The sequence below is a fragment of the Megalopta genalis genome, chromosome 2, assembly GCF_051020955.1.
Source record: "Megalopta genalis isolate 19385.01 chromosome 2, iyMegGena1_principal, whole genome shotgun sequence".
In the NCBI taxonomy this organism is placed as follows: Eukaryota; Metazoa; Arthropoda; class Insecta; order Hymenoptera; family Halictidae; genus Megalopta; species Megalopta genalis.
The window spans coordinates 12,651,677-12,678,541 of record NC_135014.1 but is presented as its reverse complement, the minus strand read 5'-3'; the positions used below and the strand labels follow the sequence as shown (position 1 = coordinate 12,678,541).

The 26,865-nt window shown below is 37.2% G+C and overlaps 1 protein-coding gene across 20 annotated transcripts in view; it reads left to right on the top strand.

Moving 5' to 3' along the window:
• The window catches only part of LOC117227218 (uncharacterized), a 286,153-nt gene that overhangs the window by 195,875 nt on the left and 63,413 nt on the right, over nt 1-26,865 (top strand). For 15 of the 20 annotated variants that reach the window (XM_076518516.1, XM_076518502.1, XM_076518501.1 and 12 more), the window contains 4 exons: nt 14,111-14,163; nt 16,910-16,945; nt 18,453-18,488; nt 25,709-25,782. In XM_076518516.1, the coding sequence (XP_076374631.1) occupies nt 14,111-14,163; nt 16,910-16,945; nt 18,453-18,488; nt 25,709-25,782 (199 nt within the window). The remainder of the gene's footprint in view (nt 1-14,110; nt 14,164-16,909; nt 16,946-18,452; nt 18,489-25,708; nt 25,783-26,865) is intronic. The other 5 variants (XM_033482274.2, XM_076518504.1, XM_076518517.1 and 2 more) reach the window with 3 other exon arrangements.

Here is a 26,865-nt window from a genome sequence, read left to right as displayed (position 1 = left end):
ATCTGGTCTAAGCCCGTACTTCGCAGTTTTAGCGTCGATGTAATGGAAACAATTCGCCGGACAATGGAGGAGCGTGGCCACGCAAAGGGGTCAAAAGGGCTCCCCCTCCTCGCCCCCGAAATCGAATTTATCTCGCAGTAGACCGTCCGATACTAGATTACCAAGGGACAACCCTTTGTGCCTGGCATGTCTGAAGACCTCTGTCTTGACCGACAAGGGTACACAGGGAAAACTGCAGCATAATCCAGTTTCGGAGCGAAGGATAACCTTTTGCTGCACTCTTGCCGCTCGATTCCATGCAAAAGCCTGCGAAAGATTTCTCATTGAACTTTCAACGTGATTTACATATTTTCGCGGGAACAACGTCTCCGTGAAATTATTATTCCGGAATTTTTTAGGAATTCGTGTTCGCTCGAGATCGTGCCTTTTTTGCGGGCATTTTATGGCAACCATGCGAACAAATAAGTGCGTTATTTCTTGAAATGAAATAGAAAGAAACGAATGCGTAATTTCTACAAATTAATTGAGAAAAAATTGAAGCATTATTTATGGATAATAGATAAGAAGAAATAAATGCATTATTTCTTAAAAAATGCAATAAGCAGAAATGAGTGCACTACTTTCTTCACAAAGTAAACGAGAAAAAAATATCTCTATTATTTCATCGAGTAATTCAAAAGAATGCACGTCTTGCTCAATAATAATAAAAAAGAAAATACCTTCTATGCGAGCTTTTCATTGAACATCGAGTAGATAGGATGAATGAGTGAGAGGATTAATAAACTGCGCGGGTCTCTCAAGCAAAATAAAAGTTCTCGAAGTCGATTGCACGGGACAGAGGCGAAATGAAAACGAATATTTCCTTTTAATAATTTGAATGAGTGGAAAATATTGAATATGCAGCGCGTGGATTGATCTCCCGTGGAAACGGGCCTCCGTTCCGGCCGTGGACCGACTTTTATTACATCGCAGGCTCTTAACCTGCTCTTTTGAAAAAACGTTGTATAATGGGTTTAGAAGCATTTCCCGTAAAGTAAAGTAATTGTAAGTTCGCCGGCGCAAGAAGTTTTTTTCCCGAATTAATGAGCCGCTAATTTCAAAGCGGCTGCCAGAGCCTGTGCAAGGTGCCTACGTCATAAACAGTCAGAATTACGCGATGGTAATTGTTCCGCGTCTCTCTCCTGCTTAGGGTAAATTGTATCGTGGCGTGGTAATTTCCAAGTCTTGATAACGTTCGTTTATTTTGCTTCCGAAAAGTTGATCGTATTTGAAAATTGGTAAAAAGGAGACATTGCGTCGGGAGCTTCTTTTCGCATAAAGTTTCAAGCTCGAGAGTTGGCTCAAGTTGGCAAGCTCGAGTAACGTGCTATAGTCTCAAAACTGCAGTCTAAGTATCATAAATTTATCTTATCATTAACCAGACCGCGGATATTTATTTAAAATGAAAATGTTCTTCATTGACGACAAGATACAGGAGCTGAAAAGAACGTAATTTCTTTTATTGAATATTATTATTATTCATTATTATTATTATTATTATTATTATTATTCATTATTATTATTATTATTATTCATTATTTTATTATTCATTATTTTATTAAATTTATTATTACTAAATTCTTTGAATCGTTGCACTGTTTTAGATTGCACTTGCTAATTTTTGCAATAAATGCACAAGAATATAGAGCCTGGTAAAAAATACACTGTCAGCGTTTCCAATTAATGCATCTTTTGCATGATTGCAGAATGCATTTTTGGAAAACGCAACTTTGAACTTTCTAGGGTATATTGCACTTTCGACAGATAAAGAAGATAATAGTTTTGGACAGTAGTACACGCATTAACGCAGTCTTGGAATTGCATATGAAATTGTTCGCGATTCCCATCGTTCCTTCGCGTTTCAGCCGGCCATCGTCCCATCTGTCTGCGATGGATTTTGATAAATGTCGTTCACCTGCAACTGGTTATTCGTGTAAGCACTGGTTGACAAGTCCTCCGATTCGTGCGGGTTACTGCAATGCACGTGGTTGCAGGTGTCTAGCGCGGGTCTTGACTGTCGGAGCGGCAGTTTGTTACGGGGAAAAAAACTCCGCCGCATTGTTCGAAGTTTCGGGCAGGCAAAGCGTAACTCTTTCTTTTTTCCTTTTTCTTTTTTTTTTTTGCTGTTTTATGGCTGGAAACGTTCCATTTTGGTGTGCCCGGCACATGTGGTGTCCGCGAGTGTCCGAGTTTCCGAGTCGAAGTGGTCGTAAAACAATTCGCCGGACGAAAATTTGCCGTTAGTTCGGACAGTTTAGGCCCCCGGGATCCCGGGGCGAACCGAAATTTTCATCGCGGCATGATTCCGATTCACGGCGAATAGTATTCTCCTGCTTGGAATTAGGTCGATGCATGGGTAATCGCGATCGCATACAGTCTCCCGGAATCGAAACCCCTGTTCGACCCCAATTGGGGGATTCGAAGGAATAAGAGACACGTGGGCGCTAATTGTTCCATTAGGTGATACGATCGTGTTAGAATAAATTACAAATAAATAAATATGGAACGAGGACGTTTCCTCTCTCGTTAACAACAACGTCGTGCCAATACCAATTATTCGTGTTTTATCGGTGCATTTATTCGAATCTATAAATTCGAAAAATGCAGTAAAATGAACTCGCGTTTTGTATTTTACCAACACAAGGATTTAGGATTATGAGAATTATTAACGATTATTGAGAATGATTAACATCGAGATTGATTAAGGATTATGAGAATTATAATCGAACGATTCTCGCAAATTTTCTCTGAATCGAAAATTATCCGAATCAATTGCAAGCATCAGAAGTGAAATAAAAATGTATTATATAAATACATAAATCCGCGCTCGAATCGCATACTAAATCGCATATTTCGATGCAAATATCATTTTGCATTGATCTCGCCGCCTCTTTAAATGAAAGATCTGTCGGACGAGAACTTTTGCACGTCACTGTACGCGTACAGAAGGCGGTACAGTAATGCAGAAAGTCGCCGAGCATCCTCCGCGACTCTAAACAGGTATGGCAGTCATTGTAAATGGTCATACGCGCATGGAATTAGTGTTATTAGAAAGGGAAACTCGAAATGTTTGTGCTCGGCTCGCCGTTTCCCTAGAAATACATCGTACAACCGGTACAATCATCTTCTAGCTTGCTGCTTCGAGGCGGAACTTCCGTCTGCCGGTACGCTGGATGGTCGCAACAATGTTTGTTTTTGCAAATTCCGGGACAACTCTGCACGCATTGTTGCGGGACCACTGACAGTCACCGCGGGGGAGGCTCCGGTAGCCGAATTAACAATCTCGTGGATCGCTTCCTAATGTCCACATGTTACAGACTTGACAAGTTCACAGGGGATTTTATGCATTTATTGCGAAAATGGATGGCAAAAATGTGTAGAACGTCGAAGAGACGAGAAAAGTTTACCAATTATTGTTGCATCGGTTTCAATTTCTTGAAATTGTTATAGGAGAGAATACATTTTTATTTCACCTTTGTACAATCGATGTGGACCATTTTTTGTTTTGATTAACGATTAACGATTATCACACGTTAAAATTGTTGTTACAGAATTGCTATAAATTAGTTATTACAAGTACTACTTGTTATATAATGTTCGTGTATAATATATTATTCGTTAGTTGTTATAAATTCTGCTGTTTCCCTTTTTCAGTGATTGTTTTATATTTTAATGGCTATAATTACTTAACTATTTCGACACTCTCTGGATGGTATCGAATAATGTGGATACTCTAGATGGTATCGAATAAAGCAGATTCTCTGGATAGTGCTGAATATAGTACATAATCTGGATAGTATTCAATAAAGTGGGCATTCTGGGTGGTATTGAATAAAGTAGATACTTTGAATAATATCGAATAAGACAGATATCCTGAACAATATCGAATAAAGTAGACCACTCTAGACAGAATTGAATACAGTAGATACTCTGCGTTGTATTCAATAGAGCAGTATCTGAATAGTATCGAATAAAGCAGATACTCTGGACAATACTAAATAAAATAGATACTCTGAATAATATTGAACAGAGTAAATACTTTGAATAATATTGAATAAAGTAAATACATATTCTGTATGGTATTGAATAATATTGAATAAAGTAAATGCTCTGAATAATATTGAATAAAGTAAATACTCTGAATGGTACTGAATAAAGTAGATACTCTGAATAGTATTGTATAAAGTAGACACTCTGGACTATACTAAATAAAGTAGATGCTCTGAATAATATTGAATAGAGTAAATACTCTGAATAATATTGAGTAAAATAAATAGATACTCTGAATAATATTGAATAAAGTAGATACCCTGAATAATATTATATAAAGAAAACACTCTGGACTGTACTAAATAAAGTAGATACTCTGAATAATATTGAATAAAGTAAACACTCAGAATAATATCGAATAAAGTAAATACTTTGAATAATACCGAATAAAGTCGATACTCTGAATAGTATAGAATAGAATAGCTAAATACTATTGTGAATAAAGTAAACACTCTAAATAATATCGAACAAAGTAGATTCTCCGAACAACATCGACTAAAGTAGATATTCAGAACAATATCGACTAAAGCAGAGTGCCCCAATCATTATAAATCGTTAGTATCGAAGGGAATCAATACCCTTGCGAATAGATTGCGGTGATTGTACGTCGAAGTTGGCAGTTGCTTAGAGGATAACATCTCGGATGTTTGCGCGGCTGTAAGGATCAGATACGGGGTAGTATGAAAGGGACCGTGCTTGAAAACTTGCTTGAATCTGGGTTTTATACGTATTCTCCGAAGTGCTAAGGTTCGCCGGTGAATAGTTCCTGCTTAGGCTCTGAACAGGAGAAGAAGATTCTGCGGTTGGTCGATTCGGGACTGAATCAACCTCCTAGTAGCGGGTTGCAAAGGAAAGAAACTGCAGTGGCACGCGGGTACACTATCGTCAAGAAGTATTATACAGAGTGTCGAGTGTATATAGCGTGATCGCAGAACCACTCGCGCGCGCATTTTGAAGAGTTCGAGACTTGGAAATAATAAAAATGGAAGAGAAATATATTTACTCCGTTAATAATTTTAATAAATTGTGGCGTAGGCAGACAATGTTTTAGAATTGTTCTAATTTACATCTCGGTGTCCCGTCCATTCATATCAGAAACGCACGAAATCCGCAGATAAAATTGATCAAGATGAAACTCGTCACAAACGGAGATAATTGACCGTGCTCGGACCGCAACTATGATCTGTTAAACCTGCCCAGTCGGCAATCCGTGCTTTTCACGAAGCGGAAGCGGCATAAAGTCATGCGTTGTCGTATAAAAGGATTACGCCGTTCCTGTTAACAAGTGAGGTAACAAGGTTTTGCGGAAACTAATTGAATGAAGTCGCTTTCTCGTCGCAGATTTATCAGATTGGACTACTTCAGCAACATCCGCACGCTTTTCCCGGTGTATTTGCACGCAGCAATTCCTCATCTCTTGATCGTGGAACGGGCAAATTTATGAATTACCGATGAAACGAAACGCGCGCGCGAGTGATATACATACATATAAAACACGTTAGATACTTCGGACGAGCTTAACTTGTTAACCGAGACAAACGAGTTAATTAGGTATTCAGGTCTCGCTTATTTCTCATTTTCTTCTTCATTCAACCGTTAACTCTCTCTTTGGCTGCATTCGTATGATTTTTATACCGACTTTCGTCGTTTGTGGATCGTATTTTCGCGGATCGTACGCAAACTCTCGGACTCCCAAATTAACCCTTTTGCAGACCGCGTTCGACTGTTCGCGAAGACAAATCAGATCAAATTTTTGCTAGACAAATTTTCGATTACTGTTTCAAATCAAATTTTATCCGAATAACGTTTTGAATAAATTATCGGATAAATTCTTCGAATAATATGTCGAATAATATATCGAATAATATGTCGAATAATATATCAAATAAATTCTTCGAATAATATGTCGAATAATATATCGAATAAATTCTTCGAATACTATGTCGAATAATATATCGAATAAATTCTTCGAATACTATGTCGAATAATATATCGAATAAATTCTTCGAATAATATATCGACTAAATTCTTCGAATAATACATCGACTAAACTCTCGGAATAAATTTTCCGAATAAATCGTCCAGTTCGAAAAGTACAATAACAGAAGACAGAGGAGAGACACTTCTCAAAGCGATTGCTCGAATTTCCAGAACAGAGCAATTGAGAAGGCAGTTGGAGCGGCCCTCGGGTCCCGTGAACGTTAAGAAAAATCTATTCCCAAGGCTCATCTCTCGTACAAATTTCATCGGGACCGGCGTGTGTGGGCACAGCGTATTCCCTTGTCAGATCGGCGAGAGCAAACACACGAGAGCGATCAGTGAAATCACTGTACCCGAACGCAAAGGCCGCCTTTGCATTGGTCGCTCATTTTCCGGCTGCCTGGAGCTATTCTGTAAACGAAAACGGAGTGTCGTTAGTTCGGCCCGAGCGCGTGCACCGCGCCGCGCCCGAAACAATCCCGAAGCTGGGCATTAATCTTGTTCTTATTCGCGCTAAAGACTTTGACGGGGGGGTCGCGCGAGTTACCCCGCAGCGAGACGGGCCTTTGCGAACCGGGAACAATCGTTTTGCATAGCTTTTAGGCGAGCGCGACGCTCCCCGAAGTTATAGTTCCGGTGCGCGTCCTCGAGCAACTTCGGTGTTTTCACGCGACCGCCTAAATTATCTGTCCATTTTAGAGCGTTACTTCGAAATTTCGCGTCGTTTAAATCTTTTCGCGCTAGATCGGCACGTATTATTCGACGTTTCCTTCTTTTATCGAAAATCATTAAAAATTTGGCGAAGCTTGTGCAGAAATTAAAAGAAAATCTCGCACGGAATATGAAAGAGAAAACTGTGCATCGAGCATGCAAATCGAAATAAATAATTAATTTTGTTCGTTCTGTGGAGAATATGAATTATTAAACAGCTGAATTATTAACGCCATTAATGCGATTTAAAACAAGAGAAATGATAATGATTAAAGGAATAGAGGTCTGGAAAACGTCGCGAGCGTCGCGGTAAGAAGAGGAAAGCAATTTCCAAGATTATATGCTGCGGGGCGACCTGTCCGCAATCAAGTAATTAATTAAGTAATTCAGAATTTTACACAATTAATCTCCTAAGTGGAGTATATAGTACAATGCGCGACCCTTGGCTCGCTCGATGGTCGCCACCGCTGTTTAGTATACCGCGGGGAAAGGAGCACACGGTCCTCCAGCAAGGACGGCGTAATATTTTAGCAATCTGGAGAGGCAAAATTATTACACCGGAGGCAAAGCAATTTGATTCGCTTGCGTGCTGCTTCCGCGTCAATGAAAAACTTTGTTAGCTTGTTCTGCTAAAACGTACGTTTTGTTTAAAAATGTTCTATTTAAAGAGTTTTTTTTTAATGTTGTATTTAATGATGCTCTATTTTAAAATGTTCTGTTTGAAAATGTTCTATCTAAAAGTGTTTTATTTGAAAATGTTCTGTTTAAGAGTGTTTTATTTGAAATTGTTCTATTTAAAAGTGTTTTATTTGAAATTGTTCTATTTAAAAATGTTTTACTTGAAGATGTTCTATTTAGAAATGTTTTCTTTGACGATGTTCTATTTAAAGATGTTAAATTCAAAAATGTTCTATTAAAAAATGTTTTATTTAAAACTGTTCTATTAAAAAATGTTTTATTTAAAACTGTTCCATTAAAAAATGTTTTATTGAAAACTGTTCCATTAAAAAATATTTTATTTGAAACTGTTCCATTAAAAAATGTTTTATTGAATACTGTTCCATTAAAAAATGTTTTATTGAAAACTGTTCCATTAAAAAATGTTTGATTGAAAACTGTTCCATTAAAATATGTTTAATTCAAAGCAGTTCCATTTAGAAAGATCCTGCGAATTATAGGAAATTGTTTCCCGCACCCGGCAAAAATTCTCAGATAAAATGACGTTCGTTAAAAACGATACCCGCCGTACCGTCGCCATCGTTGGCAATAAACACGACGATATCACTTTGTCCACCTCATTATGCACAGAGGCACAAAGTGATACCGAAAGATAAAGGAGACGTCTTCACCCGTGAACCAGCGAATTGGCCATTGTCTACGCCAATGCGTGTGTATCAACGATACTTCCCGTATTCATTCCCGTGTTATTCCCCGAGTTCTTCCGTGTAGGTGTGCGCCACGCGTGTGTGTGTGTGTATACGCGCGGCGTATGTATACGTTTACGGGCGGGCCGAGGACAATAGGCGGGAGAGCAGACCGACGAAAAGCGGGACGGGGTTGACAAAAGGAACGCGCCATATTTGAATAGTGGTATACATATATACATATATACACGTATATACGTGTGTACTATAGTAGCAGCGATTTCCTCCCCAACAACGCTCGAAAAGTTCAAACTTATGGATCCGAGTGTATGGCGGATGAAAGCCAGCTTAAAAGATACTAATACGTCTCTCGCCGGAGAGCATCCAGGTACCATGAACAAGTATTTAATACGCTTTCTGCCGGTGTACCATCCGCAGAGTAATTTATGAAACTTGTATGGGGTGTTCCGTGACAGCCAGCGGATATTTCTATTTTCGGGGAACAGCTGGGTAAACAATATTTTTGATTGGTACGATGGAAAGAGTACGCTCGAGAGGCACTAATGTAGTTATTAGTGGAGAGTTCCAGTCGTGTGAACAAGTATTAAAATACTTGTGATGAATATATTAGGGTGTTTCGGCTGATATATTTATTGGTAGTGTACCAGTTGCATAAACAAGTATGAATATCCTTGTAAAAAATATATTAGCATCTTTCAACTGATATATTCATTGGATGATACTAATATATTTTTTGTAAGGGTATGTTACTAATTAATGTAACAGTTGAAAGATGCTAATATATTTTTTATAAGGGTATGTATTTTATAAGGAATGTACCAGTTGCATAAAGATATAGCTTTATAAAAATTATATTAGTACCTTTCAACTGGTATATTTATTAGTAGAGTGTATCAGTAGCATAAACAACTATTAATACCCTTATAAAAAATATATATTAGTATGTTTCAATTGATATATTTTATTACTAAAGTGTACCAGTTTCATAAACAAGTACTAATATCTTCATAAAATATATATTAGTATGTTTCAACTAATATATTTATTAGTTGAGTGTACCAGTTGTATAAACAAGTACTAATATCTTCATAAAATATATATTAGTATGTTTCAACTAATATATTTATTAGTAGAGTGTACCAGTTGTATAAACAAGTACTAATATCTTCATAAAATATATATTAGTATGTTTCAACTAATATATTTATTAGTAGAGTGTACCAGTTGTATAAACAAGTACTAATATCTTCATAAAATATATATTAGTATGTTTCAACTAATATATTTATTAGTAGAGTGTACCAGTTGTATAAACAAGTACTAATATCTTCATAAAATATATATTAGTATGTTTCAACTAATATATTTATTAGTAGAGTGTACCAGTTGTATAAACAAGTACTAATATCTTCATAAAATATATATTAGTATGTTTCAACTAATATATTTATTAGTAGAGTGTACCAGTTGTATAAACAAGTACTAATATCTTCATAAAATATATATTAGTATGTTTCAACTGATATATTTATTATTAGAGTGTACCAGCCGCATAAACAAATGTTAATACCCCTATAATAAATTATTATGTTTCAACCGATCCATCTATTAGTAAAGTACTCCAGTTGCAAACGTTAATAGCCTTAAAATAAATACATTCAGTATCCTAATTGTCCCACAGCGACAATTTTATGCCTCTAACGCGCGTAGTTTGACATTACAAAGCGGAAGATCTCGTGTGACTTAACAGCGCCAACGTTATCTCCAAAGGTTATTATGGAAATATCAAATGAAGGCCTTCTAAAAGAAAATTGCCGTGAACTCTTTCCGCGCCATGTAATTTTTAGAGGCGAAAGCAAATTGTCTTTAATGATGATAATAAGAAATAGAGGCGGAGAGAGAGAGAGAGAGAGAGAGAGAGAGAGAGAGAGAGAGAGAGAGAGAGAGAGAGAGAGAGAGAGAGAGAGGAACGAGCCTCGCCCGTCGCGTCGTTACAAACGACGGCGAAAAACGCCGTTCGCTCCGACGTCGTTTTCCGCCGCAGCAATTTCATTTTCCTGATAAAAAGTGTTCGTCCGAGCACTCGTTCGTTGTAGCCCTGTCCCATTGTATTTGTTTTCGTTGAATCAGTACCTGTTGCTTATCGGAACGTGGTCTACCGAATTGCGCGACTACAGGGTGTCCGAGCTAAATCAACCCTCTCGAGTGTTTGGAAAATTAATTGTTCAGATTTTAAGTGTGTGTGAATACTTTCAGTTTCATATATATTTGTGTTGTCAATTTTATTTTTTATTATTATTTTTACTGTTATCAATTTGCATAATTATTTTCTGTTACACAGTATTATTATTTTCAGTTTTACGAGGCTGTGTTATTGTTCATTTGTTTTATAGATTCGTGTTGTTATTGTTAGTTCTATAAATCTATATTGTTATTGCCAGTTTTATAAATTTATTTAAATTATTATTATATTTTTTATATTATTATATTTATTTTATTTTTTATATTATATTTATTCTTTTATATTATATTTTTTTTATATTTATATTATTATATTTTATATTCTATATTATTATATTTATTTAAATTATTATTATTGCCAGTTTTATAAATTTATTATTTAAATATGTATTTTTATTTCTAGTTTCATAAATCTGTATTATTATCTTCAAAGTCTGTTCTGTGCATTATTATTTTAAATCTTATCAATTTAAATCGCAAATTACTTTCAACGTTGTCGTGTCATAATTATCAGGTTAATTTTGCGTTGAACAAGTAACTCGATGTTGAACATTCGAATTCCGGGGTACATTTTAAAAAGCCCCGAATATCGTTATTCCGTCGATTACGTCAACGTCCGCCGACTAGAATTAACATTCCTCCTCGAAAGCACAACTTCCAGGCTAAACGAACAAATCCTCTCCGACTCTCTCCCCCTCTCTCTCTTTCTCTCGAATCATCCGTGAACTCTCGCGGAGCATTTTCATAAAAATTCAATGACGCTCCCGCAGAATCATGAGCTGTAGGTCGTTAGGGGATGTACATTCTTTTGCATGAAATTTGCGTTCGAAATGTTCGTTCCCTACGGAGGAAGCTTAAGCGTGTCAGATTTGGTGGTCTTGGGCGAAAATTCAACACGCCCACCACGTCCACAAGCCAGCGATTGGGATACTTGCTATTCAATGCGACTCGAGGCTGCACACGCTGATAGCGATCAGAAGAACCGACCTGCCGAGATCACATTTGTTGCCTCGTTGCTGGATCAACCTCCCCGAGAAACATCCGCCATTTGTCCCGAATAAAATCGTCGCATCTCCATTCGTCGAGGACGTCGCGAAAGGGAAGAATCGACAAGGGATTTCCGATAGGAAATTCTTTCGGAACGCCGAGTACAGTAAATTCTTCCCAATTGTCCGTCAGTTCGGAAATAAAAATGGACAATTTGGGAAGAGAGGATACGATCGTTCGGGTCTCGCGGCTCGTTTTTTATTGTCCATTTTTGCTTACAAACTGAAGGACAATCGGGACAAACATACAGAATTTATTGTAATTCCTACAGAAAAAAAATGCTGGAGGATAGATTATTATTCAGAGAATATATTGATAAAATCATCGATTTAAATCCTTAACTTTTTAGGGCGCGGTGCGACAAAAAATGTCCTACCTTTTTGATGCACGATAATGAGTGGTGGCCAAGGAATTCGAATAAATGCAGGCTGAATAAAAAGCAGAAATTTTCTCCGAATCTATAACAAAATTGCAACGTGCATCGCGAGGGTGCGAACATTGTTGCAGCCGAAAAATTTGCCCAAAGATCGCAAAATTTCGGGAGCACATTTTTGCAAAATTCCGCTTTCAATTCGGGCCGAATAAAAAGCAGAAAATTTCTCCGAATCTATAACAAAATTGCAACGTGCATCGCGAGGGTGCGAACATTGTTGCAGCCGAAAAATTTGCCCAAAGATCGCAAAATTTCGGGAGCACATTTTTGCAAAATTCCGCTTTCAATTCGGGCCGAATAAAAAGCAGAAAATTTCTCCGAATCTATAACAAAATTGCAACGTGCATCGCGAGGGTGCGAACATTGTTGCAGCCGAAAAATTTGCCCAAAAATCGCAAAATTTCGGAAGCACATTTTTGCAAAATTCCGCTTTCAATTCGGGCCGAATAAAAATCAGAAAATTTCCGCGATCGATAACAAAATTGCAACGTGAATCGCGAGGGTGCGAACATTGTTGCACCCGAAAAATTTGCCCAAAGATCGCAAAATTTCGGGAGCACATTTTTGCAAAATTCCGCTCTCAATTCAGGCCGAATAAAAAGCAGAAATTTTCTCCGAATCTATAACAAAATTGCAACGTGCATCGCGAGGGTGCAAACATTGTTGCACCCTCAAAAATTTGCCCAAAAATCGCAAAATTTCGAGAGCACATTTGTGCAAAATTCCGCTTTCAATTCGGGCCGAATAAAAATCAGAAAATTTCCCCGATCGATAACAAAATTGCAACGTTCGTCGCAAGGCCGGTGGCAATAACAAATAATAACGGCGCGTGCAGTCGCAGCGGAATAAACGCGACCGTTTAGCTTAACGAGCCCGATAACCATATAAAAATCACGTTTGTCCGAACAACGCGTTTCGGTCGCGTCGGGTTTCCACGGGAAGATGAACCGGCGGGTAATCCCGATGGGCGACCGCCGCGGTAGAACGCGGGATCGTTGTAAACCGTTAAAAGCGTTCGAAAGCATTTTTCCGCGTCGGTGTCGCCGGGCGTTACGGCGAGGTTTAACGCTTTTATTACAAACCTTGTTATTATACGCAACGCGGCGATCAAAGCCGGCGCAGAGCGCGGCGCTTCCGCGAAATTCGTGTGCCGCCGTGGCTAATCGATTTCCGGTTCCGCAAAACGGCCCGCGCTTACGTCGATTCTCGCGAAATATCTTTGACGTTGAACGACCGAACACGCCGCCGCTAAAATCGTTCAATTTCTGTTTCAATGCTGCCGCCTCGCCGGCCTTCGTTATTCTACGCTTCGTCGCGTCGCTTCGCGTCGCGTCGCGGCGCGTGTCAATTTAACTTAATTTCATTTCACTCGTTTACAGCGGAATCCCTTTACTCCTGCAAATTATGTTCGCGCGGGGACGGAACGTGCAGACGGCGCGATCGTAACTGGGCGAATTTCATTTCAAAGAAGAAATAAGACATTTTTTTACACGTTATATTATTAATATTTCGGTCGCGAAGAACGATCTTTATTTGGTTGAACATATATCGTTCGAATAATTACGATAATAATTTGTGCGTTATTTCTTACTTGCAAGCGAAATGTTATTTTTTTTCTTTTTTTAGTTGGATTTTAGGGAAAGACGAGAGCGTCTAGTGTAATTGTTTTAAAATAATTTCTCAAGTTTTTAAACTAACCGAAGAAATAAAGAGTAACGAAATTAAGGAAAGAATTATTATTTTATTTTGTTACTGTATTGTAGTTATTGTGTATAATATTATTGTATATATTGTATGTACATATTATGATGTATACATATGTATATTCTTGCACATATCGTGTGTACATATTATGATGTATATACATGTATATTTTTGCATATATCATATGTACATATTATGTGATGTATACACATGTATATTCTTGCATATATTGTATGCACATATTATGATCTATACATATGTATATTCTTGTGTATGTTATATGTACATGTTATTATGTATATATTCTTGTATAATACTACATATATGCACTTGCTGTAATCTGTAATATTACTATTAATTAGGAATAAAGTTAAGATGAAGGCAGTACTTAAATGTACCTGAACGTTCCTGAGGGGCGAATTTGCAAAGGTTCCCGAATGTTAAGAGAAAGAAAGAGAAAGATGCGCACAGATGTCACGAGCGCATTGGATAATAATGATCGTTTTTGTTTCGGTCGCAGGTCCGCCCGGGCAGCGTGGAAAAAGGGGAAAGAGGGGAAAAGTCGGGCCTCAGGTGAGTAGACGCGCTTTTTTACCACCGACAAAGCACAGAGAACCTTCCTGTCCTTTTTGCGCACCCAATACGCTTGTACACGTATTTGTAACGTTCCCGTATTTTAGAGTGCAGTTTCATGCATGTTGCATTTAACGACGACGACGCGTAAACGAGTCTTCGCGAAAATTCGCGACTGACGTCGTCGCACGTGCACGCCGCGCGCCGGCCCGTTTACGGTCGAATGCTCGCGTTCGCGATGAAATACGCGCAGTGGTAAAAAATGTGACCGCCAACCGACGAATCCTCCGTGGATATGCACTTAACGAAATCCGAAAATGGTCGAATAATGCTACATTGAAATTCTCGGGAAATAAATCCGTATATTGTTGCTTTCAAAATTTGTTGTATTATAATATGATAATGGGACATTATAGTATGCTAGTGTAACGTTAAAATATAATATAATAATATAACCTTATAATATGTTAATATAGCGTTATAGTATAATAATATAACGTTATAATTTACTAATATAATGCTATAATATAATAATATAACGTTATAATATATTAATGTAGCGTTATAATATAATAATATAACGTTATAATATGTCAATATAGCGTTATAGTATAATAATATAACGTTATAATTTACTAATATAACACTTTAATATATTAATATAGCTTTATAGTATAATAATATAACGTTATAGTATAATAAGAATAACATAACGTTATAATATGTCAATATAGCGTTATAGTATAATAATATAACGTTATAATTTACTAATATAGCGTTATAGTATAATAATATAACGTTATAATTTACTAATATAACACTATAATATATTAATATAGCTTTATAGTATAATAATATAACGTTATAGTGTAATAAGAATAATATAACGCTATAATATAATAATATAATATTATAATATATTAATATAGCGTTATAGTATAATAATATAACGTTATAATATATTAATATAGAGTTATAGTATAATAATATAACGTTATAATATAATAATAATAATAATAATATAATGTCATAATATGCTAGTGTAACGTTACACTATAATAATAACAATATAATGTCACAATATGCCAGTGTAACGTTATAATATAATAATAATAATATAATACTATTATTATAATATTATAAAATAATAGTACAACGTTGCAAAAAAAAACTTCGAGAAGTTCGAGCAAATTCGTTCACGCCCTCAGCGACGACAAATTTCGATGAACAGTTTAGCGTTAATATAAAGAACGCCGTAATTACGTGGCCGAATTGTCCGAAAGCGAACGGTCCAAGAACGTGTCTCCGATTTGCCAGAATCTCGAGAGGACATGCCCGCGATGCAACAAAACCGTAAACAGTGTCATCGGAGCGCAGCGCGGCGTTGTGTAAATTCGCGACTGTTGTTCTTGGCAAATGTCCATTTCAACTAGGCCCGAGCAATTCACGGTTCCATCGCGGCCGCGTTCGATCGTCGAGGATACACTTCGCGAACAAACGCGGGATCGACCTGCAACGGAACCGTCGTACTTACCAGCGTGCACACAAGTCGTCGCCGAAAGTATACGTTGACAATGTTTTCGTTTTATTTGTTTTTTCGAACGAGACGACTTTTCAAAGGTTCAACCGAATGTCCGACATTTTCGCGAGATTTTCTTGAGATTTTATTTGTATTATTTTCGATCTGTTATTTATTATTTTGTACGTCGAATGTGAAACACAGTGCTAACGTTGAAATAGTTGAAAAATGCTGTTGCATTCGACGTATAATTAACGGAGACAATATTTATTCCGCATGAAAATCTACGGACTGGTTACAATTCAAGTATACGTTACCCTAATTTGAATTTTTCGCAAAAGTTTTGGACGTTTTCTAGCGAGCATTTTATATCATATATGTATATATACAATATATTATATAATATTAAAATTCTACAGCTCGGGAGTATCTTATTAAATTTTCATTATTTCAAGAACTGTCTTTGTTTTTAATTTAATTTATTTAATGTCGCATCTGCTTGATAGCAATTTGCGACCACTTGTGGGATCATGTTTGTAGGGTTACACGTAGTGTAATATATACAATAGTTTTGCATTACATTTTTACATTATTTTTTTATTCTGGGTCTCTTAGTTTTATTATATAATTTCACTAAACAGTTTGGTTTTTCTTCTAAGTATGACATAACTTTTGCTATTTGTCAAGAACTTTATATTATATTCATTTTTATTATATTATATTAATATATTATACTATATTAGTATATATTACATTAATTCATATTAGTATATATTATTATAATTTATATTATATTATATTATATTATTATAATTTATATTATATTATATTATATTATTATAATATATATATTATATATATTACTATAATATTATATTTATACTATATTAATTCTTTATTACTCGATCATAGCCTCGCAAATAAGCTCAACGTTAGCCTTCGAAAGACCTCGAGACATCCGGTAGAATTTTGAAGAAGAAAAAAAACATTCCCTCGTTTTTTCAAACGGCGTCACTTTCCGCGGCGACTGTACAACGGCGATTGATCAACGATTGTCACGAGAGTGTCTAATTGCTGCGATTAATGAACCGCCGCGGGCAAACGTTTCCGCGGCGGACGACCGGATATTGTCGCTTTTAGTTGCAGCATCGCTTTCGCATGATCCTCAGAGCACCTAACCCGTTTCGGTGTAACTGATTTTTTAATTTTGTATACCCCTTCTTACAGGGCGTGGCCGGGTTGATGGGCAAGAGCGGTTTTCCGGTATATTATTTTTTATTTTCATTCCAGTCCTTTATCTGTCTGTACTGTTGGCTACACTGTTCTCTTATATATATATCTCTCTCTCTCTATATATAAATATACTTTGTTCTCTCACTTTTTTCTCCACACCTCTCTGTTTCGATAAACCATCCACTCGATGTCTGTCTCTCTCATTCGTACATAACACCTACTAAATCGTTCTCTCCGTTCGCCGCGCGTACATCGTAGCTCTGTTTTCATTGTTTCAGCTGTTCTCCCTCTCTCTCTCTTTCTTTCTTCATATCCTCCTTTTTTTGCGGTTTTCTCGTTTTTAGTTGATGTTGTTATTGTTGTTGTTGTTGTTTCCGTTTTTCACGACTACTGTATTTTCAGCAACTACGAACTGTGCTTTTTCCGGAATTCTCGGGCAATGCTCTCACCTGTTATACCTGTTCTCTATTACAGACACCCGTGCATTCGCATATACACGCAAATCGTCGAACCGTGGCCTCGAGGTTTTGCTTCCAAATACGTCGGATTGCGTTTGTTAATCCTTGACTGGCACAGTGATTTTTAGAACGGCGGCTGCTGTGATTTTCACGAAAGTCGATCGGACGCTGATAGTAATTTCTCCCTAATTCGCGTCCATTTTGTAAAAAAAAATGCACAAAAATGGAAAATTTGGGAAGAGGAGATTCAATTATTCGAGCTTTGCGTCTCGTTTTTATACTGTTGACAATCGATCACTGTAAGAACGAACAGCAAAGCTCGAATAATTGTAATCTCCTCTTCCCAAATTTTCCATTTTGGTGCGCAATCTGAGCGCGAATTAGGGAAAAATTACTCTATTCACACTTGTAAACTGATGTAACGATTTTCACAACTAATATAATCATTTTAGCATAAACTACTGCTATAATGATTTTTGCATAAACTACTGCTATAATGATTTTTGCATAAACGTCTAGTAGAACGATTTTCTTAACCGGTATAAAATTCTTGCTCTGCTCACGATACACTCCGAATAAAAAGTGCAAGTAATTGTGGTGATCTAATATTGGATAAACCTTCGGATTCATATTTGATTCTTTTCTGATGTACGGAATGATAGAAACGTAGAAAAGGGGACGTGATAAAAAATGTACAGTGTTGGGTGACTCGAATCTCTGTTTACCAGTCAAGGATAAAAAAAGTCTGTAAAATATGTACGAAATATAATGTAAAAACTTCATGTAAAAACGCTTATTTGCCTCATATTTTAATTCTTTTTTTTCTGTATAAATGAGTATACGTACGATATAGTTTATCGGGAGAATTCCATATTTGGAAGCAGCTCGACATGTACTGTGATTTCCCGATTACACTTTTACCTGTTGCATAGACACACGTTCGACACGAGTGCGTACACATTACGTTCACGTGGAATCATTATTTTCAAAGGCAGTTCACGGCCTTTTCGACTTCTCACTTTCTCTCGCCTCCGTGGACGGCGATCAAGTACGGGGAACTGACTAGTGTCTTTTTTTAGGGACCCATCGGGATGGATGGACCAAAAGGTGCAACGGTGAGTTCACTCGTAGATTATTTCGTGAAAATTTTCGATGGTTGAATATGTACAAATAAATCGGAGATGTAAATGTGTACAGGGTGTCCCGCGAGAAGTCTTCCAGCTGATTTGAAATTCTGATGAACCGACGCTATTTTTACCGAACCAGTGAGAATACAATTTTTGATCTCGCTTTTGTTTAACGCTGTTTTTACGATGAAAGGACGAAAGAATCTTTTCGAAATTTTAATTCGGTACTATTTTTACCGTTGGTGTCGACAGACTGTTTTCAATTGTTTTTATTTAACGCTATTTTTACCAAAGAGGACAAGGGACAATTTTTTAAATGTTTAAATATGATTTCTAGCGAAAGGTGCAAAAGTGAGCTTTTAATCAGTTTTCATTTAATACTATTTTTACCAAAATAGTTAAAAGACACCTTCGAACGTTTTAATTCATAATTATTTTCCAAGTCGAATTTTTCTAAGTTTCAACATCGCCTATAATTATTATCAAATCAACGCGTTGAAAATAAGTATTGTATTGTTTGACGCAGGCATAGTTCATTATTTAATTTTCATTTGTTTCTGGAATTTACAAAGGCATCGTCTATTAACGTTATTTTTCAAGACACCCACGGTAACAACCATAATCGCGGATCAAATGCTACCACAGTGCGCACAAGAGATCGATAAAAATAGCGTTAGATAAATAAAAGAAAGCCAGTATTTAAAAAGAAATAGCATATAAACATTGGCATGGAAAATTAATCTTTCGCTACAAAATGAAATAGAAATACGATTATTCCCATCATTTACGACCCCTTTATGCCAACTGAAGGTTAAAAATTGACCGACACGGTTCCGCAGCTTAAGAAATTCCGTGATTCACCCTGTTTAACTAATGATTTTGGGTCAGCTCTCTAAAGATCGCACGACCGTGCGAGAACGTTTTCACAAATATTGTGCTTTAAAGGGTTGAAGTTTCAGATGCTGTTATAAAGCAGGTATACGAGAGCCACTTGGTGCTAAAGCTTGTGGAATAGCTAGCTTCGTTAATTCGCGTGTAATATTTCGAAATTACAATTTTTTTTTCGCACACCAAGTTAAAATAAACCACACACGGATTCGTTTTGAAGCCATCAAAACACGGACGCTGCTTGACGAGGTACTCTAGCGTGAACTTTTGAGAAATTCCCATTTTTTTGGGGGGGAGAGGGGATTTATTGCAATCCCATTTTGTATCCGTTTAACGAAGTTTCTTTGAACGTGCGTACATTGAAGTAAGAGAAAGCCTTTTCTGCATGAACGCTCGTCATGCGAACGTTCCTTCATTCGAAGGATATTTTATACATACGTATTATACGTTTTATTTATTTTTATTATTTTAGTATTTTATGTATACACTTGATATGTATACATATAGGTTATATAAACATTTTCTTGTTGTCGGAGATTTTCTGATGTGAACGTTCCTTTAAGCTCTTACAAATACAAGAGAACATATATTATAATAAGAATATATTATGATTAAATTTTATAACAAGAATACATTATAATTAAATTTTATGATAAAAATGCATTATAATTAAACTTTGTAATAAGAATTCATTGTGATTAAATTTCATAATAAAAATGCATTATAATCAAATTTCATATGAAAAATTCACTATAATTGAATTTAACAATAAAAATTCATTATAATTAAATTTTATATTAAAAATTCATTAGAATGAGATTTTTTCTGATGGAAATTCGAGATGCAGAAACAGCGGCAAGCATTCCTTCCGAAAAGATGTCGCAAGACAACAGCGTGTTCCACGTGCGAGCGACCTAATAGTTATTTGTCATTCGCGGCGTCCGCGACAATCGTTTCGTTTCCTCGCCGACGAGTTTGCCGTCCCTATTGGTTTGCATCGAGCTCCGCGTAATTAATAGCCGTGAGTTATTTCGCCGGCGAGAGAGCAACGAGCGCGCGAGCCGGCACCGTGTAATCCACGTTTAACCCGTTTTCCCTGGAAATCGAAACACACAACGGGCAGGGCAGGGGGGAGGGAAAAAAGAGTGCGCAACTTATTGCTTGCGCCACGGTTTTTGTTTGCGCTCCGGCAACGTTTTATGACGTGCGGCTTGTTTTATGTATCGCGTACGCCCGTTCTCGGCGTCCATTCATGCAACGGAAACGTAAATACCGTGATGCGAAACCGACGGGTTTCGCGTGCTCGCTGTGTTCTACACACACACGCGCACACAGAGCTTGAAAAACATAGCGATCGGAGCACGGCTGTACGCTCCCGCGGATTAATGGGCAAACAAAGTTGTCAAAATCGTGGCCGCTAATGCGAGCCGCGCGGTTACGTCGCCGGAGATTAGAATTACCGCGATTGCATTTCGATTCTCTCGGCTGCCGTCGCGCGTTCGTGTCCGACGGCGATCGATTAAAATTTCTGATTCGATTGATAGATCGATGTAAACGTAATCGATTCAAATCGATTCCAATTAATCGTTGAAAATCGACGATCGAATTAATCGATTCCGGAACGAAATCGTAAGTCGCTGATCAAAGGCACCGATCGTTGAAAAATCGACGATTGAATTAATCGATCGGTAAATATAATCGACGCGATCGAAGGCATAAATTAATCGCCGAAAAATCGACGATCGAATTAATCGATTCGTAATGAAATTAATTTTGGAATAAATAATTCAAAGCGACGATAATTGTTGATCTTTGAACGCAATTGGAAGGACAATTATCGTGCAATTCCGTCAAAAATTGTCTTTATCGTGTGTATTACTTCATTTCGTATATTTTTTAAAATTCATACTCGATTAAAAAATAACAGCGATATCTCAATATTTTAATTCCTCCTCATCTCAATATCTTTATTGCGAATATCGGTATCTTGATACGAGATATTCGAAGTATAGTAAATAATATTAGAAATAATAGAAAATATTAGAAATAGTAGAAAACATTAAAAATAGTAGAAAACATTAAAAGTATTAGAAAATATTGCTAATAATAGAAAACATTGAACTACTAAAATAGCAGAAAATAGAAACAGAAGAAAAACCAACAAAGATATACACAATTTAATTGAAATTTCCCTTAAAATATCACCGAAAATGTAAAAGTTACTTCGAGCATCCTCGTTCGACGAAGAAACGGCTCGTCCGTTCTAACGCGCCATGAACATCCGCGAGCAGGAAAATTCGCGGCCGTCTGGCTCGATCCGCAGCATAAATCGATCGGTTGTAGCCGGCCGCGGCGAAATAAAACTCGATCAAGGAATCGCGGATATGTAGAGGCGCGATACCGCGGAATGGTAGAGACACGAGCAATGTCGTTTCCCGCTATCAGCCATAAATATAATGCCGCGGCGCGGGCTCGCCGTCGCGAGTACGTAGCATTCTGTCGAGAAAATACACAGATTGTCGGTCGGATACACGGAACGCAGAACAGACGGTCATGACCCGCGCCGAATGCATGTACGTCCGCGGAACGTGGCCGCACGGAACGTGTAAATACTTTGCAGCTACACGCCGTTGTAAACGTGTGTTACACGAGCGCGAAACGTTTTCCCTCGCTTTTGCGCGCGCGCATGCGAGCGTAATTCCACGCGATGCTAACCGGGGAAAAAAATGGAATTGCGCTTTCGATTTCGCGAATTGAACCGACGCTTTTATTATTCTGTTACGCGGCTCGGGGCCAGACCGATGCAGCACCTCGTGATTTCCAGCCGCGAATCGGAGAAAACGCGCGCGCACGCCGGATACATTTCGGCGTTTCTCTTTCTGCTCGAACATTTCACGAATTCGAAATCGCGACGCTTCGCGGGATCCGCTGATTTCAATCGGCTTGCGGAACTTTATGCGCGGAGATCAATTGCGAGCGCGTTTATTCGTCGATTTTTTGGTCGCGCTTTAACACGTTAGGGGTGTTTCTTGTAATTATCAGTGGCTGGCGACGATCTTGATACTTTGTAGAATCTGCAGAGTTGAATTTGTAAGCAGTCATCTTTTTGTGAAAACTATTTCTCGGTATAGATTTATATGAAATTATATAAAAATATAAAATCTATAGTTGAAATAGGAGAATTAAACTTATTTACGAATTTATAATAAGTTTATATAATGTAAATTTGAGATTTATTCTGTAATTGCTGTTGCAAATTATTGAAAAGATTCTGGAACAACTCGAATAATTATATTATATATTATATTATGTTACATAATTATAAATCAATAATTTAGTAAACGATGAATAGTAAATAGATTAAATGAAATAAATTATTTCGTACGCTTTATTGCGTGTATTATTATATTTTGTTCTACTATTAACGTATTTTATTGTACATATTAATGTATTTTATTACGATTATTATTACGATATTGATACGTTTTATTACGTTTGTTAATACGTTTTCGAATGATACAATTTCCCAAGAAAAATCGACCAATTATTTCGGCGCATTGCAACATCCGTACAAGCTGTTATTCGTAACTGTTCGTGTGTTTTTCTTGCGGCAATGTACGGAGTGATTCATTACCTACAGAATGCGCCATATTTTTGCTGCCAAGAGCTACTGTAGCTCCACATATTTCAATTTTTATGAAGTGGCGTTCGGTAGTTTCGTACGTAGTACAGCAAGCTTACTTTCCGTTGTCATTTTCGCGTCAAAATGTTTCTAAATTTAGCGTCATTCTTCATGACCAGTGTATACACAGGGCAATACGAATTTTTATTTGTATTATTTTTATATATATATTATTTTTATTTGTATTATTCTCCTCAATACTGATCTGTAATATTGCATTCAGTTTCTCGGAATTCAACGTTTCGTGTAACACAATTTACGAGAAGATAGTTAATTTTCTCGTTTTGCAACCGACGCATAAACATCTTATTCAACGTAAAAAGACCAGCGATCTGTTAAAATTTCTATCTTATGCACTCGATTCGTGGGATGGAAACGACGTTTTTTTTCGATTGCTAAGTCTTCGCTTCTTTCGGAGCCGATCGATTGTTTCAAGTGCACAGGCCGAAGCAACCGTTTCAAGAAACCATAAAATATTAGGTTAATATTATTAGAAGTTTCCGTTGTGACCATTGCGGAATTATGGCTTAAGGTTTTAAGTTTACTGTTCGAGAAACGGTTTGGCGCGCAAAACTGCATCGGTAATTTAAAAAATCGTCAAAAATACGATATCGTAATCTCAAATCATTTCGAATGTACCTCGCAAACTATAATCGACTTTCGCTCGGTTCACACTGATTAATAATCAATGCTAACACGTTTTTAATTAGAACAACGGGAACATTCAATGCGTGCAAAAAACGAGGGTTTCTATTTAAAACATTCAAAGATATCAGAATACATATACGGAAAACGAATTGTTAACAAATGTGAGGAATAAAATATTTGAAAATTTGGGGAAATGGGATATTGACGAGTCTAGAAAAAAAGAGAGCAACAGAAGATTGATAGCAAAGAATATTTGGAAAGTTTGGAAAATCAATTTCCCGCCCCCATGTTAATATCGACTTGGTCCCAGTTCAAACGGCAAAAGGACATCTGTCGAGGACGTCCGGCGGTTTCGAAGTGTGTCTCGCATTTGTTGGTCCATGCCGCGTTATGTTCGCGAGAACTCACGGAACGTCGTTTCAAGAAAAACAAAGTTTTTGCGCGCCAGTGTAGCGGAGTACGCGAGAGCTGCAACGCTCCGAGATGATTATTTTAAAGCTGCACCGGCGCGGTGCATTTCAGAGATATGTGGAGGCCATTTAGAATCTGCGCCGCGCCACTAGTTTTCCCGAAAATATTACCGCTATACGCAGCCGTGAAAAAAAATGTTGAACTTTATTAAAACAGATACCGGTGTACGGTGTTCTCACCGGCTCTCGTACGTTTCTCAACGATGCCCGCGGAAATGTTTCTCGGACGGTTTTACACTTGTTTCGTCGGCTGTTAATTTCGGTTTGCTTGATGCACACCGTTTAAACGTATAGAATTACTTCGTTCGTGTGCCATGAGTTGCGTTAATTTCACCGAATTAAACGCGCCGTGACGGTAACATAAATTGCGACCGGAATAACTATTATGAAATGCAAATTGCGACGATACATTTATGATAATGATCGGTCGGCCGAATACGAAACAGTTGGAACGTTTAAAGAATTCAGAAATGCTGTCGCACTATTTTCTATATTTATTAAGATGATCGCGAAACGAAATTAATGCTCGCGTGGCTCCTGTATCTCGTAATTGGCGCAAACAATGTTTTTATCTTACATGGAAATTCGCTGTTTAGCAATCACTATTGTATCGTATTATATCAATTTTAATAATGATTGATACGGAGTACATCAATTCTCTTTTATTTCGTCATCGTTCGCTGCAATTGCAAAATGAATAATGCAACGAATAAATTAAAAAAAAAGAAACACTGTTCGAAGACAAATAAAAAATTGAACTCTTCAAAGTTCTAGTCTAGAGTACCTCTAAAAAACTACCACAGATGGCTTCATAATATATTAAGTGTCGAAAATCAACCCCCAAAATGATCACAAAATCAAAAAAACCAAACAGAATCTACAAAATTAAAACTGATCACAACGAATGCATTTCTATATATAAATATAGAATAAAAAAGGTACCGAATTTATGAAAACATAAATAAAAAGTATTCCGAACCGCGATGAAAATATCTTCGGTGGTTCCCAAATAAGATACCATCTGAAATATCGCGTTGAAAATTGTTTCAACGAAATATTTGACTTTTTCAAAGCGCAATTCTTCCGAATGAACAAAAACGTTGTTGTATTCTCAAAAATACATGGGCGATCGAAATACCATTTCACCGAAGGCTCCGGCAGCAAAACTTGTCCACCGCCTCTCATTTTCGAAAGCCATCAGAATGAGAAAACTCGCCGGCGAAAAGTCGCCGAGGCGATATAAGAGGCGGCGCGCGATCGAGGGACCACCACCCACTTGCGAAAAATAAAATAAAATTCCGCCGGTGTTCGCCGGGCTCCTTTTTCACTTGTAAAATAACGTTTAACTGTTCCCCCGCAGTACGGTGCATAAAAGTTCTATCTTGTTCCGGGGATCTATGAAAGTGCACGCGGCGCGGCGCCCGGATGTTTCCGGCGTTACCGTGCGCGGCGCGCCATTATTTTTCTATCAAACACAACGACGACGTTCCGTTCAATTTCGTTCTCTTTTGCCGTTCCAGGGCCTGAAAGGAGAGAAAGGCCAGAAGGGAGATCTCGGGAGTCCAGGCTTTGACGTTTTTTCCGCAGTAAAGGTATCTAACTACGCTATCTAACGAGACTGATACGGCGCGCGAGAGGAGCGGATTTTTTTTCCCCCGCTGCAGTTTCAGCGTACGTAACAGAAGAACGCATCGTTTTATCGTTTCATTTTATTCAACGATCCGATCCCGGCGCGATGATATTCCGCGCCCACGGCTTCGCTCTGGCCCCCTGCCGTTGTTCGGTCCTTTGTTCGAATCAATTATTCGCGAAAGTAATGCGTCATTTTCCACGGTCACGTGGAAACCGCTAAATTGTCGCTATGTTCGTCTCGGCATCGCGATCATTTTTCTGCCGATTGTTCCGGCGTTCGTGCGAAACAATTTCTTTCGAATTGAAAATATTTCTGTTCGGAGTTGCAGTTATAGTTGTTTCATTTGAAAGAAGTCGTATTTTCAACTGTTTTCTAATATACTGCTAATTGAAATAACGATATTTATATTTGTAGACTGTTCTATATGAAAAGATTTCTCATTTTATTTGTCATTCTATTTTTCATTTTATTCTTCATTTTATTTGTCATTTTATTTGCCATTTTATTCTTCATTTTATTTGCCATTTTATTTGTCATTTTATTTTTCATTTTATTCTTCATTTTATTTGTCATTTTATTTGCCATTTTGTTTGTTATTTTATTCGTCATTTTGTTTTCCATTTCATTTTTCGTTTGAATTCTGACCAAATCAAATTGTTTCCCAAATCAAGTTTTAAATATTTTTCTGCAGACTCGTGCATTCAGTTTATATGTATGTTCACGGGAATTGTGTCAGGTTTATTTGAACGCACGAGTTATATGTTTCTAGTTAGTTTCGTTATTCGCAATTTGTCTAGCATCGTTTTTTATATTTTATTTGATCGAAGAACTCTTCGAATAATTAAGGAGCGATTGTCTGTTGGCTTCTTTGAGATACTTCATTGTTACGAATTATTTGAAATAATATTTGTCGAATCCCGGTTCAAGCACAGAAAATGGCTGCGAAAAGGAGCGTCGCGAAAACGGTGGATAAAACGATGCGTTTAATGAATAAAAAAAACAACTATTCATGTCCCAAGCTCTTTTCTATAAATATATGTATAT